The sequence below is a fragment of the Spea bombifrons genome, chromosome 2 (assembly GCF_027358695.1).
Source record: "Spea bombifrons isolate aSpeBom1 chromosome 2, aSpeBom1.2.pri, whole genome shotgun sequence".
Lineage (NCBI taxonomy): Eukaryota > Metazoa > Chordata > Amphibia > Anura > Pelobatidae > Spea > Spea bombifrons.
The window spans coordinates 115,277,743-115,294,731 of NC_071088.1; the positions used below are offsets into that span (position 1 = coordinate 115,277,743).

Sequence of the window (16,989 nt, forward strand, 5' to 3'; positions counted from 1 at the left end):
GTGGTCATGCCTGCTAGCACAAAGCTATTATTTCAAACATCGAATACTCATTGTTTTTAATGGGGACATGCCATGATAATTGTCTCACTCTTCCACATCTACGTGATCACCTAGCTTACATAGGACTTAACATAATTATAGTATGCATGTCGCTTTCTGAAATCCTATGTTTTACAGCTTAGTATACTAAACAAAAAAAAACAAAAAAAAAACATGGTACTGTGTTAATAGGTCATCTGACCTAGAAACTAATTTCTTACATTGCGGATTCATAATTTCTAACCTCAAATTCTGGCTTTCCACTCATAACAGCTACGGGACTGATCCCAAGCTCCGGTGATTATGATGTCCCTTACTAATAAATTGTATCGTTCTAGGTGCCTATCACCCGTCTCTTCCAATGTTTTCTACCTGGCACCTCTAGAGTTGTCTAAATCAAAAATGGTAGAATATTCTTTTACAAGAAGAATGCTTGTCTCTGAACAAACAGCTACATGTCAAAAGCTAACAGATGTAATTAGAAAATTTGTATAATCAGACTGTGCAGATACCATTAGGAGCCGACCAGAAGAGCACATTACACACACACACACACACAACTTTTCAGTAATAAGAGTTGCTTCTCCGATATTTGTAGTATTTTGTTTTGCTCATGATTAAGTACATTGTACAGTAGTTGGACCAAACCATGAGAGCAGGATGTGCACTTTGTTATAAGATCCCCTATACCTAATTATTATTAGAACAGTACATGTTACCACCATGTATGTTATTAGCTACCAATTAATCCACCAGCTTGTCGTTTGCATGGATGAAACCCCACTTTATTTAACTTTGTTAGGTGAAAGGCATCTCACAGCACAAACTCCACTCAAACTGTGCCTGTCCACACTTTAAGATCAGTTTCCTTGTTTGAGCTTGTTGTATCTCATTCAGGCTAGACAGGGTATTAAACCCTTGTGGTTTGCAATTAGCAGGAAGAGGATTTTCCCCGGTTGGCATTAGTCTCTCTCCACCTGATTACTTGCTGGTCAATGTGCATGCGCACACACTGCTGACACAGGTGCAGACATCAGTGGCTTCCATATCTTTTATTTATTTAGCGACAACAATTTACGCAGCGCTTCTTACAATACATATATAATATCTTCAAAGACAAGACTAGAATAGAGGACCCGGCTCACAAGCTTACATTTAAGTATATGGGCTGCAGGTGAATCTGAATAGCTGCAATCATTATAAATGCACTACTGCCGCTAAAAGATCAATACAGTGGATCAATAGTATACAAATATATCTAATGCATAATAAAAATGTTATCAGATCTTTAAGAGTTGGTTCATTTCACAGATGGAAATAAATGGAGTTACTATGAGATAGCCAACATCGATAAATTCCACCACATGTGCATATTTATATAGATATATATATATATATATATGACACAACAGGGTTTACTTAATGTTAGCCGTTTATAGGACATGGACAAAAACCATTGTGTGTTACAAGTGATTTGGACCCTTTGTGTGCATCATCACTGACATTCAAAGCAGTGCATTTATATTAACATTGTATAACGCTATGCATTAAGTGGGGTATCACCAGATAAATTCACTGACATAACAAAAGTGCACAAATCCCATAGCTTGAGAGGCGCAGCATTACATGCATCACATACCCATTCCAGTGATTGAAGAGGACAATGGATACTTTGGGGAGCTCTTTATAGAAGCATAAATAATTCTTAAGGCTTTAGCAACAGTGCAGAGATTTTCAGTGAAAACCCCCAATCTAAAACACAGAGGGCTAATAAGCCACTAAACTGAAAACCTGCTTGGCCCCATCACTTACCTGCATTGTAGAGAGCAGCCAGTTAATATCTTCACCCAACACTTAAAGAGGTCCTCCCACCCCCACCTGAAGATGGATACTTCATTTAGAGGATCAAACCAGTATTTTATGTTACTTAGTGACTACCGGTAGCAGCAGGTGATTATCTCTCTACCGAGTCCATTAGTATAAAGGGAATGGCTGGGAAGAGAGGCACAGGACCAAATCCTCACCAGGCTGCTGCGATTTAGAGAAATTGATGTGCTACCGAAAGATCTTGGCACGTTTTACTTCTACATAACTACTGGGGTGTCTAGCATAACAATGACTTGTTACATGATAACTGGCTCCTTTCCGGGCTCCATTTATGGGTTTTCTATGCATTCTGTAAATGTGTTTTGGAACAAAGCATGTGAACAAAGTGTCATAGGCTGTTTGATTACCGGCCAAAAATAATAAATCTCAATTGCAGAGCCTCAGTGAGCTGTAAGGTAATGTATATGCCTGGGATCATCTAGGCTCCTGCTACCTGGAGCTCACCCGCTTTTGGGGAATGCCGCTAGGCAGTCCTGGTAATGCCGGTGGGCGGCCCCGGTGATGCCGAGTGCTGGGTTAAACCCACACGCAGGAAAACTTTCTGTGGTTAGGTAGGAAGTAGACAACAGCGCTCCTGTGGCCCAGATTTTCTCTATGATTATCCAGAGCCTTTGGGCAAAACCCAAAGCGTTCCCTCATGGATACAGCTCCATGGTCCCAATATACGCTATGGAGGTACTGTGATGTGGTGTTGGGCTAAGCAATATATGGCCATATAGCGTGAAGGAATCCCCTATACTTATGCCTGATATAGTAGCAGTATGTATCTGCTGGGTGTGAGCTGATCTCTTCGGTTTTATTACTGGGACACCTGGCAGCACCTGCCACCTGCGCTGAACGTTACCTGTCCCTTCCCGGGGTGGGCAACCTGTTTAAGGGATATTTCCCAAAACACACTGCGTTAGCGGACTGAACTGTGTCAGAATCTCTTACATTATTCACTGCTTAATAAAGAGGTGCTTTACTGCCCCTAAATTATGCTATAACTTGCACAATCTTTACATTACTCCCTATATACAAGCTTTACACAGAGACTAATTTCTACGTATTTACTACCGAAACGCACCTAGTAGCAAATGTACTGTACAGCTGTCCCCCCTCTGTGTTATCATTTGTGACCAGTCAACGTGCCCTCGTCGGGGTAGAGACTTTGCCATCAAGAAAGATGGCCGCCGCGGCGGCTGCGTGGATGACGTAACACTGTAGCGCCTGACCTCGGCTCCGTTGACCTTGTCGTTTGAGGCGGCTCTCATCCTAAAACATGGCGCTGTACAGGGTGAAGATGTGCCGGTCTGTTTTGGATGGAGGTGATCAGCGGCTCAGAAAATGTGTCTTAATGCTGTGAGTAGATAGAGGGCCTGTCTGTCATCGGGAAAGGGGTTGGGGCGGCAGAGCAGCACCGGACATAATGTTTGGGTGGATCCTATATGACAGTAATATTTTATAGGCATGTGGCTCATGATAACATAAGTTTAATAATAATTCTTAATCTGATTGCAGCCAGTGGGTATAATGTAAACATTGTAAGTATTGTCTGATGTGATATACCTACCATTCATATACATTCATTTGTACAGTCCTATACCAACCAGCTATGGCCAATTAACAGGCATGATCCTTTGTTTGGGCGTGCTGCTTTTAAGAGTCTGTAAGGCATTTGTTTGTGATAATAAACAAACCACAAAATATTTTTTCTTTTTTTCCTCTCCAAAAAAAGTTCTGGTTCAATAAAAAATCTTTATTTAATGATTAGTTTTTGTTAATCTATTAATGTCACGTAATGTTCACGTAATGGTCATTGTGTGTTCGCAGGTATCAGCCTTGCCACCTATCTACCAATACCAAACCCAAGAGCGTGTTCTCTGTAATAACGTCAAAAGCTAAATACATAAACACCAAATATGAACAATTTTTGGAAAGAAAGTTTCCAAGGTTTTATTTGTTATACTCCACCTTTACAAAAGGTAAGCGTCTCCTAATCTAATTGCGTTATTGCTATCAACGTAACAAAAAATACATATAATGTTACACGTTAATATGGCGTCAGCGCTGTAGAAGCATGCAGTCCTTCAGAGCCAAGTCTTACTGAATCTTTAATGAGGAGAAGGCATTGTTTTTGGTTTGCTTGGCTGTATGTGATCACGACCCAACTTAAGGGCAAGGGAAAATGATCTAATTTTTAAAAAATATATATTTAAACTTTCAAGCAGGGCCCTCTTTGCCTAATGCATTGGTTTATCTTTCTAATAACCTTTTGATTATATGTATTGTAAGAAGTTCTCCGCTATGTAAATAAAAAAAAAAATATGGCTTTAATTTAGATGTCATCTTCCTGTCTTCCAAGACTGCCTATTATGAACTGAATGAAAATGAATGTTTTTATAGTACGTTGCTGTAACTCTTTCCTTTGCTCGATTACTTCCATGGCTCGTACAGGTTTCAGGATGTTGTTGATGGATGCAAAAGAAGTAGGGATGATCAAACAAAAAATGAACTATCAAGGGCTACAGTTTCACCAACTGCCTTACAGGGAAATGGAGAAGTTGAGACAGGTGTGTTTTTTTTGTTTTCTTTAAACATATAAAGCCTTTACCTTTTATGTACCAAAATAGCCTCTCAATACACCCTACTAACTATAGTCACTCTATAATTACATTACGGGTCCTGCAGACCTGTCAACGACTGTGTATACATGATCTGCCATTTGAGGCACTAAGCCATTTAGAAACCTTGTGGCAATTGTACATTTTATTTAAATATTTAGATCTAGATTGTCCTTCATTCACCTTTTTCCCCTTCCAGTTTCGACAAGATATTAGAAAAGCTGCACCTGTGGTTATTATTTCCATTCCACCCTTCGCCAACTACCTAGTTTTCCTCCTAATGTAAGTAAATCAAAAGCTTCATCTTTCCATGTGTACTGTAAAGAGATATCCATACATCCTATGAGCCATTCTTATAGAGCCAAGCATAGATTCAGAGGGTGCAGGACACATCAGGGCCAAGCCATACTCTGGGTCCAGATGACCGAGTTGCACGGGCACTCCATAGGGATACTTCATCCGTTGGTCTGGAAAGAGGTTTTTTTGGGAACTGTTCCTAAATATACCTGTGGCTTCAGTAGGTTGGCTCTTAATTATGAGTGGATGACTTTCATATTCTGAAATTGAATAACATTTGAACATTGAAAAGCATGATTTTTCATACAAAGCATCTTTTTAAATTTTTTTTCTATTTCAATAATTTAGAACAACATATACAAAAAGGAAGACATAAACATTGTCTTTTTATGCAGTAATTCACCTTTTTTGATGCTAAAAAGCGCTGTGCAGAAGAAATACCGCATTGAAGTCACCCTGGGATAGCTAGAGGGCTGTCTACTGGTATACATCGAGCAGAAGGTTCATGGTTTGTAGGGTGGTTTTATTTAAAAACAAACAAAAAATCTAATATATTTGGTCTCAAAAATAATCTACCACATAATATGGGAGTAGAACATAAAAACCGTGCTTGTAAGGCTTGAAGACAGGCTTAGAGAAGCCATACCTTTAAAGTACAGTAAGTAGCAAATGATAAAATATTGTAAACAGTGTGCCTTAATGTATTAATTTGTTTAAAAAAAACTAGATCCAGGGAATTTAAAAAACCATAATTTCTGTTTTTCCCATTAAGGTATTTATTTCCCCGGCAGTTGTTAATTCGTCACTTTTGGACCCCTAAACAGCAGGAAGAGTTCCTTGACATTTATCACGGCATGAGACTGGAGGTCTATGATGATGTCTTAGACGGCTTGTTAAAAGCAGTTCCTCAAGTCACAGATCAGCATCTCCAAAGTCAGATGATCCAGCTGTGCACACAGGTACTCATTTTATCTTTGGTCTTCATTAATTTCAAGTCCTTTACTTTTTTCTTTGATACGGTCCTGCATACAGTGGTGTGAATTTGCACCTTTGCAGTTTCTTTTATTTTTGCATATTGGTCACACTTAAATGTTTCAGATCATCAAACTAATATTAGACAAAGATAACCCAAATAAACACAAAATGCAGCCAGGCAGGATTACTGCCACCACTGTTGACTCTAAACATCAATGAAATAGACTGTCTTGCAAAAGGTCTTAAAAAGCAGCACATAAAGAAATTCCAGAACTGATGAGAAACAAGGCCATTGACATCTATCAGCCTAGGAAGGGTTACAACGCCATTTCTAAGACTCTGGGACTCCAGTGAAAGCCATTATCTACAAATGAAGAAAACTTGGATCAGTGGTGAATCTTCACAGGAATGGCCAGCCAATCACAATTCTTGCTAGAGCACCCCCAGAACTCATCCTGGAGATCACAAAGGAACGCACGCTAACCGCATTCCTCACTTGCCTCAGTTCACAATTACAAAAATGGCGTCCATGGGAGAGTTGCAAGGTGAAAACCACCGCTGAACCAAGGAGAATGCAAAGGCTGACATTTGCCAAAAAACATCTTGATGACCCCCTTCTTGGACTTTTTGGAAGACACTGATCTGTTACATCTGGCGTAAAGCTTACACAGCAATCCACAATAACAACATCATAACAGTTCAACATGATAGTTGTAGTTTGATGGTCTGGGGCTGCTTTGGTGGGACCTGGGTGACTTGCCATAATTGATGGAACTCGTGAATTCTGCTCTCTACCAAAAAATACTGGAGAATGTCCAGCCATCAGTCTGTGACCCAAAGCTCAGGTACAGTTGGGTTATGCAGCAGGACAATCATCCTAACCAAACAAGCGAATCCACCTCTGAATGGCTCTAAAGAAGCAAAAAGAAGGGTCTGGAGTGGCCTAGTTAATGTCCTGAATTGGACCTGATTGAGATGCTGTGGCATGAAATTAAAAGGCAGTTCATGCTCAAACTTTACAATGTCGCTGAATTAAAACCGTTCTGCCAGGAAGAGTGGGCCAAAATTCATCCACAGCGATGTAAAGGACTCCTAGTCAGTTATGGCAAACATTTGATTGCAGTTGTTGCGACCAGGGACGGCCCAAGACAAAATGCCGCCTGGGGCGAAGTTTAAAATGCGCCCCCCCCCCATTATCTACCCTTCCTCTCCCTGCAGCCCCCCCCAATTATCTACCCTTCCTCTCTCCCCCCCGTACTTACCCTTCAGCAGTCCTGTGGTGAGTCTCCCTGCTCAGTCTCTGTGCCGGCTTGTAATGCTGAGTGCCGGAAATGACGTCACTAAACATTACAAGCCGAGACCGAGCTAGAGGGCTCGCAGAGGGAGAGAAAGAGATAAAACCACTCGGCGCCCCTCTCTCTCCCTCTTTCGGCTAAAAAAAAAACAGTGGGTTGCCCCACTTGGCTCCATTGTCGGGCCGGCCCTGGTTGCCACTAAAGGTGGCGCAACTGGTCGAAATTACTTTTTCATATGGGTTATTAATTTAAAGGCTGTGTTTTGTGTTTACTCATGTTGCCTTTTATTAAAATTAGATTTAAAACATTTAAACGAGGCAAATAAGCAAAATTAAGAGATCGGGAAGAGGGCAAATAACAAGAATAAAATAACGAGTTGGCATGATACCTCAATATTTGCTTTTTCATATCAGTTCAAGTTGTATGAGATGGCAATGTTTTGACTCTATGTAAACCTATTTATAGAACTCTTAAATGTACACCGGCTGATTGCTAATAGGATATAGGGCTGTCATTGAGGAGGAGCCAAGCACGATCGCTTGTGCTTTTAACGTTGGTATGGCAATGTGTCTACCTTGTGTATTGTAGGTGAAGCACGGCTCCCATCCGCAGGTGAACGACATCCATGCCGTCCGAGCTGCGTTCTCAGGGCCACCACTGGGTATGAAGAGTCTCGGTCCTCAACAAATGGTACAAGGCTATTTTTTTTTTAATAATGTTCTTTTTCACCTTTTGGTTGGTAAATATGTAGTTGTTTTCTATGCAATATAAATTAAAAAAAATATTATTTAAATACTATAATACAGTTAACTAGTTACTGATTGCTAAAGTATTCGGAAATGATATTAGATACCGGTGCAGAATTTCATAAGGCTTACAATGCATTACGAGGTAGAGCACTCGGCTGTTGGAAGCTTGCATTATATTAGAAAGATTGGGAGAGAAGGTAAACGGAGAAGAAACTGGCTCAATTTCATAGTGATTGCTGCAGGAAATGGTTACTCTCCTCCTTTCACAATGTAGATTGTGGAGTGTTAGCAGTTATAAAGATGCCATAAATTCTATGTAACTTGACAAACCTCTGATGTCAACCAATAATGATTCTGCTTGACTACCATATGAAGGATTCTTACATATACTCCATTTGAAATATGGCAATTATGAGTTTATTAATTAATGTTGAATAGGTCTAGCTAAAACTGTTCCAAACTGTAATCACAGTCACTACCAATCTTTCTGAGATACCTCCCTGTTTTCCCCCCACATTCATGTTTTTATCGCACTTTGATTTGCACTTCGCTAGACTCCCTGTGATCATTATGAAATGAAGTAATGCTTCTGCATGTCACCTCTCTGCTTTACAAGCTATGTGCAGTGGGCTCTCTAGGTATGTTTGTGAATCTGTAGCTGTAATTTACAGATCGTCTGTCTGTCTGTCACACAGAAATCTCTTAGCCGTGTTATGTTCCTGACACCGCATTTGCCAGCATTTCTTCTTCAGCGTCGGCTTGGGAGCCATATCTGCGAGATACACAACCTGGACTGTGCTCTGCTCCAGCTAGGGGTCAACGAGCTCTCAGAGGCGGAATTGAAGAGGGTAAAAATCTATTAACCTTTCCAGTACACAGCCTGAATAACACAAAACAACCTGGTGTTATCACCGTAATACTTTTTATTTTTTGCATTTAAAGAGGTAATAGTGGTTGGGACGTAATACTCTTTATCTACTGTTACTTATTGATATTGTTTTGTGGGATGACGGCTATGAGCATGTGCGAGACTAAAGAGCAGATTTCCCATAGACCTCTTAAATATCACATTATCATTAACAAGCATTTTACTTACTGTATGTGTTCTGTTTGCCAGGCGTGTTATATTAGAGGACTGAATGCCGGTCAGCTTGGTATCGAGGACTGCAGAAAATGGTTAAGCTGTTGGCTTCAACTCTCCAGTAGGTTAAAAGGTAAGGATTGATGTATATCTTGGGAAGATACGGATAAACGCTATTGCAGTAAAAAAAATCCTTAAATGTTTATGTTGGAAATTCCGTAATTTTAACACTCATTTTTTCTTTATAATTTTTGGGATTTGCTGTTCTTTTGTATGTAAAATGTTTTTTGAAAAAACTTTAATTAAAATATTTGTAAAAAGGTAAGGATTGTATCGGTATATAGTAAAATGAACTTAAAGCATACACAGAAAATGGTTTTATGAAGATTCAGCCAGCATTTTACTGTTTTTTATTCCAGTAGAATTATTTGCACCTTTATACTTTTCCAACTAAAATTTTAACTTTTATTAGAATTGTGCAATGTTGCGACCTAGAGATATAAGTTGTTATACTAGAATTTTTAGTTACCGTGATTTTCCTTTAAAACTGTATATTCACGTAAAAATTAATATAATTTAAGGTGCTCTAATAATACAACTTCTGTACCATTATTTTAATGGAGGTGTAGTGGGTTTGATATCAAAAATTATTGAATCTTGCTTTGAGGAGAAGGCTTTGACTTGTGATGTGATTAGGTTGTAAGCTTGCGAGCAGGGCCCTCTTTGCCTAATGTACCAGTTTGTACCATGTTTCTGAAGGAATAAATGGGAAAAATGTCACCAAGTATTCACTTTATTTCAAAATGTGAGTCTTGGTAGAAAATGCAGATGTTGTAGAAACTAGAATTATTACCAAATTTTTATATATATATATATATATATATATATATATATATATATATATATATATATATATATATATATATATAGTATGTTAGTTTACTGAACCTAGAAGCTGAAAACATTCACATTGGGGGCATGTCTAAATAGAAGTGCTATTTATAACATTAAGCATGATTGTTCTTCTGCTTCCATTGAGTCAAATGTGGCTAACCTAATATTTCATTTAAATAATGAGGTTAGTGTGATCTAAAAATAATATACAAAATTGCAGCTTTAGTTTTTGTACTCTAGAGCAAAACTCCTAATACTGAGATCACTTCATGTACCGCGCTGGTTCTGGAGCTTTTCATTTTCCAGAAGCAGAAATGGAACGGATTCAGGGCCGGACTGGCCCACCGGGATACCGGGAAATTTCCCGGTGGGCCGGAAGGTCCGTGGGCTGGGCGGCCATGAAGACAGCGGCTGAGCTGCCCCCCAGGCTGCCCGAATTCTAATCAAAGCGGCCGCTGTGTGCTGATGCGGCCGGCCGGCATCAGCACCCAGCAGCCGTGTGCGATGGCCGTTTAGTGATGGGAGCAGTGTGAGGGGTGAAAGCTCCGCCCCCTCACACTGACCTTTCACCCCTCACGCTGCTCCCATCACTATGCGGCCGTCAGATCGCTGGGAATGTAATCTAAACGGCCGGCGCGAGCTGATGCCGCCGGCCGGCTCTGCTTTAATACTTTTTTTTTTAGTTTTATATGGCAAGCCGATCCAGCTTACCATATAAATAAAAAAAAAGTGTTAAAGTAGCTTCGGCCGGCGGCATCAGCACGCACCGGCCGTTTAGATTACATTCCCAGCAGCCTGATGGCTGCATAGTGATGGGAGCAGCGTGAGGTGGAAGCTCCGCCCCCTCGCACTCAGACTGCTGCACCACCGGATGTCAAGAGAACAGTGTGCAGCTACCAGGAAGTCAAGAGAAGTAGAAGGTGAGTAAAAAAATTTATTTTTTGTACTGTATAATGTTTTTTTGTATTTGTGCATGTGTGTGTATCGGCATGTGTGTGTATGTAAGTGTGTCCCACTATATGCCACTCTGCCTCCAGAAATGCCTTATACCCCCTATATGCCACTCTGTCCCATGATATGCCTTTTAACCCCCTATATGCCAGAGTGGCATATAGGGGTATAAGGCATTTCTGGATGCAGAGTGACATATAGGGGGTCAAAAAGCATATCTGGAGGCAGAGTGGCATAAAGGGGGTTAAAAGGTATATCATGGGGCAGAGGAGCATATAGGAGGGTATAAAGCATATCGGGGAGGCAGAGTGGCATATAGGGGGCATAAGGCTTTTCTGGAGGCAGAGTGCCCCATGATATGCCTTTTAACCCCCTTCATGCCACTTTGCCTCCAGAAATGCCTTATACCCCCTATATGCCACTCTGTCCCATGATATGCCTTTTAACCCCCTATATGGCAGAGTGGCATATAGGGGGTTAGAAGGCATATCATGGGACAGAGTGGCATATAGGAGGGTGGAGGCATATCAGGGAGGCAGAGTGGCATATAGGGGGGTATAAGGCTTTTCTGGAGGCAGAGTGCCCCATGATATGCCTTTTCACCCCCTTTATGCCACTCTGCCTCCAGAAATGCCTTATACCCCCCTATATGCCACTCTGTCCCATGATATGCATTTTAACCCCCTATATGCCAGAGTGGCATATAGGGGTATAAGGCCTTTCTGGATGCAGAGTGACATATAGGGGGTCAACGGCATATCTGGAGGCAGAGTGGCATAAAGGGAGTTAAAAGGGATGTCATGGGGCAGAGGGGCATATAGGAGGGTATAAAGTATATTGGGGAGGCAGAGTGGCATATAGGGGGCATAAGGCTTTTCTGTAGGCAGAGTGCCCCATGATATGCCTTTTAACCCCCTTTATGCCACTCTGCCTCCAGAAATGCCTTATACCCCCTATATGCCACTCTGTCCCATGATATGCCTTTTAACCCCCTATATGGCAGAGTGGCATATAGGGGGTTAGAAGGCATATCATGGGACAGAGTGGCATATAGGGGGTATAAGGCATTTCTGGATGCAGAGTGACATATAGGGGGTCAAAAGGCATATCTGGAGGTGGAGTGGCAAAAAGGGGGTTAAAAGGCATATCACGGGGCAGAGGGGCATATAGGAGGGTTGAGGCATATCAGGGAGGCAGAGTGGCATATGGGGGGTATAAGGCATTTCTGGAGGCAGAGTGCCCCATGATATGCCTTTTAACCCCCTTCATGCCACTCTGCCTCCAGGAATGCCTTATACCCACTATATGCCACTCTGTCCCATGATATGCCTTTTAACCCCCTATATGGCAGAGTGGCATATAGGGGGTTAGAAGGCATATCATGGGACAGAGTGGCATATAGGGGGTATAAGGCATTTCTGGATGCAGAGTGACATATAGGGGGTCAAAAGGCATATCTGGAGGTGGAGTGGCAAAAAGGGGGTTAAAAGGCATATAATGGGAGAGAGTGGCATATAGGGGGTATAAGGCATTTCTGGAGGCAGAGTGGCATATAGGGGGTAGAAGGCATATCAGGGGGGCAGAGTGGCAAGCCTGGGGGCAGAGGTGCATAACTCGGGGGTAGGTTGTCAAATGAAAGGAAATAAAAACCAAACATGTCTCAATCATAGCTTTTATTAAATATGGAAAAAAATAGTCTACATGAATTAATAGAGAAATAAAAGTTTCTTACCTGAATATCGTGAAGAATAATGTGATCAGTGTTTAGTTCCACTGAATAAAATGGAACTTTTTCATCTAAAAATGTTTGCAGTAGTAAATGTTTTGATCCCATTATGTGTAATGTATTTCATTTATTAGGGCCTTTTAACACTTTTGCTTTCTGGCATTTTAATACAAATAATGAGATAAAAAGAATGGCACATAGTGTGACTCGGGTATGTATAAGGAGTGCGTGTGGGTATAAGAGCTTCACCGTGAGATAAACTATATGGGGCTGCTCTCCAAATTTTTCCAGGGCTGCTTTTCAGTCCCAGTCCGGCCCTGAACGGATTGCTTGCCCCGGAGCGCCCTCTTCTGCTCTGTCTGTAAAGTAGAAAAGGGTAACGGGAGACAGGAGTTTTTGGCTGGACAGTAATAAAAATTTCGGCCTCATAATGAAACTGGATCAGGATAAAAAATTACCCCATAAGGATCTGAAACAATATCTTCATATATAATGTGTTTCATCTTTTTGGACCCTCAGTACCAGATTTTACTGCCTTGCTTGTTTTCCCGGTCATATTCTTTATGCTGCACAAGTGTATTAACTCTCACAGCATTGAATATATTTTACAGTATGAGACAAATAGTTAAATTGTGTGTTTTATTTTAATGTACAATGGAATCTTTGTGCATTTCTATAGTATATCGGTCCGTTTCTTCCTAAATAACCGGAGCTTTCTGTTTCTTCCAGTGTCTGAGGCATCCTTGTTGTTGCACAGTATGGTCCTCTTATCTACCAACTACAGCCACTCCTTAAAGCAATGATTGCACTAGGGCTCTTGGACAATATTCATCAATGAAGTTATGGTTTACAGGTTAATGTTCCAAGACTAACCCTTGCTGGTGGAAAGCTGGCTTTGAAGTTCTGGAGCAGTCATGGACAACAGGGAGATTTCTCTTCCTTTTCTGTGCTGGAATAACGCACAAAAGCCATAGTATGAAAAAAAAAATTGTAGGTCATGCCACTTGAAACAGAGAAGGGACCAAGCTATACACAAATCATTTAAACAGGGTTAGCCTGTTTAAGAAAGCAGACAAAAAGCACAGATCCTCCAGGTCAACCCATGCGAGTGGCGTTACAGTAGGTGCAAGACTCAAGCCATCACCAACTGAGGTCCTGATGCGGAGATGCCATGCACTCACAGATGGCCTACTTCTTGTCTCTGGTGAAGATGCTGATGATCCTAAATTGAACAGAACTGTACAATTGACACTTAATCCCAACTAAGTGTTTGGGACCCTTTCATTGGATATTGTGCAACCGTAACACACCAGTTTCCATTGATCAGTAATCTGCTACATATCACTGTTAGAGTTTCAAGTGCAAGTTTTAATTACTATTTTTATTTCAAACATTTTGTGTAATGTTGTTTAACTTGCTGTTAACTTGATATTTAGTATTGCATGGTTGTGTACTAAAATTCTGCTTCCCTCACAGAATACATCCGTTTTTTAAAATGTTTTTTCAGGCTCCTTGTTCATGACCGATAATGACATTTTATGTTTTTTTTTAAATTGTGTTCAAGTTTGAACCAAAAGGTGCTTTGAAATAAAATATGCTAAAAATGTACAGGAGCATCCTTTGTCAGATTTGAACGCATCGCTACAAAGCAATGTTGGGATTTGACAAATGGTTTTAAGAAAAGGGATAGAAAGAGCACATTTTGTCCATTAAAATAACATGGCTCATTTAGAATGTAATATCTTCATAGCTGTACAGAGGCCCTTTATCACTCCCATCACTCCCGTGTTCCAATGGCACGTTTCCTAATGCAAGCTTGAGTTTAAAAGGTTAATTATAACATACCTGCAAAATGATTTTCTACTGATCAGCTAGAAACGTCCTTGTTTTTCCAAGAACCGCTGTTTGAATGGTAGTGTATATTTATACCACATATATTGGCACGGGTTTGCATACCAGCCATCATATGCGCTTCATCCTTTTTACATTTTTGTTTGCACCTTGTGCAAATGCATGGAGAGGTTCTGCAGAATCGGTTGAGTGCTGGCGAGGGTGTAATATGCAACAACCCCCGGTGTTATAAAACAGGGCCACGGAAGGTGCATGAATTAAGACCCTCAGCTGCCACTAGGTGCGCTTGAGCACACGTGCTTGCCACCACTCCTCTTTGCAGGTGGCAGGAGGTGCTGTGCCAGCCAATGGGTCTCATACACTGTAGCATTGGATTACCTATTAAAGCACAGGGGCTCCCAGGCACAAGCCAAGTGTGCCTAGTGAATAACCTAGCACTGGTATAACCACGTAATGCAATACACATTTCTTTGCACATGCATTTATAGATACACATCCACATTTTCTTTTTCTCTCTCATACACACACATGCATACAATGTGGTTGCAGATACTTGATTAGAACACCACCTTTTGCTTAAATGGTAATGTGTTTTACCATCCAAATCTGAAATACATTTATTGTATAAAAATACTAATGGAACATGGGGCATCATCCGGTTTCCAGAATATTAATGAGCAGAGCATTCTGTTTGCCTCTTGTATTATTAGAATTAAATTCATTCTCTGCTAAATTTGCAATTCTGATAAAATCAAAACATCTGTTACTTATGCAGAAAAAGGTACATTTGCTAATAGGGAAATATCAGCTAATGGTGATCTATGTATTGAGATGAAAAGTGGCATTACATCCAGAACACCACTTCTCAGAGCACAAACTCACAGGGTCCTTTATATTCGGAAATGTTTAGTATTAAAACAGTCCAGCTTCTCTCAATTCTATGCAATATATCAAATTTATAGAGCAATCAGGAATATATTCAGTAGTTTACATTGACTAAACCTGTTTTAATGTCTCCTGTTTTAGCTCTCATCTCAAATAACATCTTGGTAGATGTCACTTCAGTTCCCCTTTCATTTTTATGGGTTTGACCACCAAATATAACGCTGCCCCAAGTTCTTTCCATATAATAATTCACATCAAACGCACTGAGCAATTATGAGCGGATTGAAATCTCATAGAATGCCAGCATTAAAACTGTATAGTGTCCTGCTCGGGGTACCGGAAAATCTTAAAATTAAATTTTGATTGGAGAACATGACCTGGCACACATTGTCTGCAAGTGAAATATTCCAGGGTCGTATCTGCTCGGTTGCTTTGAATCAAATCAATGGCGTGAACATGATGTTCACTCTACCTATACTTTTGTAGCTTCCATCAATTTCGGTTCTCCTACTGTTTCAATCAAAACAATGTGCAGGTATCATAGCCGTTCCAAAGGAGTCAATTCTAGCCTCAATTTCAATAGCCTACTTTGGCAATGAATAATCTAAAAATTATTCATTATAAAAATTATAAAAATTATTCATTATAAAAATACCTACATAGGCTATGGTTAAAAATGCCTTTCCGTTCATACTCTGTTAATTGATGTAAAGCTTTTTTTTAGTTTTTGTTTTTACCAGATTTGCACGTTCAATGGACAATAAACAGAGAACAGAGTAAAGCTAGATGTGTTATTTGGAAATGCAATGGACTACATTTAATATCTGATGACAAAAGTCTGAGAAGTTATGAAGTTTCAGCATAATTTTGTTTATTTTTTCCATTTAAATATTTTTAAATACAGAATTATCACAATTCATAAATCCTATAAAGGAAAAAAAAATGGCAGGGAAACAAAACAAGACAAGCTTTGGATTTACACAAATGAAAATGTATGTACAGTTTTGGAAAATAACAGATGTGCAAGGACTGGGTAATTGATTTATGCAAGCATCAATAGAAAGAGAAGCGAGTGTAAGTGAAACGTTCTCCTTGCAACCCACTAGCCATTAGTCCATGCTGGACCTGGTGGATGGAGAGATACAGTAGGCTGCTGGCTGGGTTTCTAAGAGCAGGTTGCCAACCCCGGACACGTCTTCAACAAGGTCTTGCAGTGAACGGTGCAGAACTGGATATAGAAATAGGGTGTCCGAGAACAAATTCTGCACAAATATAAAGCCTGCTTTAAAAGGAACGAGCAGGGTTTTGAAATCTAAGGGCCTGATCTTGCGCACACACACCTCCGTAGACTCTCCACAATTCTGGCAAAATCTGGTTTGGCATCACATTAAACACGGTTATTCTAAGGATGCAAAGCTTCTTCCCATAAATAATGTACAAATAAATATAGCATACTCGATATCGTGTTCTAGAGCTACACAGAATAAAATCTATACAGTATGAAATTCTTGCACAAACCCTGGATTATTTTATTATTCTAGCGGTGCAAGTCAAGGATCGGGGTCAAAATGTATTGTAACAAAGCAAGCACTTATGAGTCTTAATACAGAAACATTTAAGGAAAAGCTTATTATTTCAAGTATAAATCAGGCGCACAAAGCAGTACATATTCACAATCAAGAACCTGGAACCAACAAACGGGGAACAATTGAGAACTGCGTTTATACGTGTTCAGATGCCTTCAACACCAAAACTT

General features: G+C 40.3%; 1 protein-coding gene across 1 annotated transcript; it reads left to right on the forward strand.

The window, feature by feature from the left end:
• Positions 1-3,139: 3,139 nt before the first annotated feature.
• Positions 3,140-13,562, forward strand: LETMD1 (LETM1 domain containing 1). Its single transcript, XM_053455797.1, has 9 exons — positions 3,140-3,267; positions 3,739-3,890; positions 4,363-4,478; positions 4,729-4,811; positions 5,599-5,785; positions 7,685-7,786; positions 8,541-8,693; positions 8,963-9,059; positions 13,227-13,562. The coding sequence occupies exons 1-9, from the start codon at positions 3,188-3,190 to the stop codon at positions 13,298-13,300; spliced, it is 1,044 nt and encodes a 347-aa protein (XP_053311772.1). The 5' UTR covers positions 3,140-3,187; the 3' UTR covers positions 13,301-13,562.
• The last annotated feature ends 3,427 nt before the right edge of the window (positions 13,563-16,989 follow it).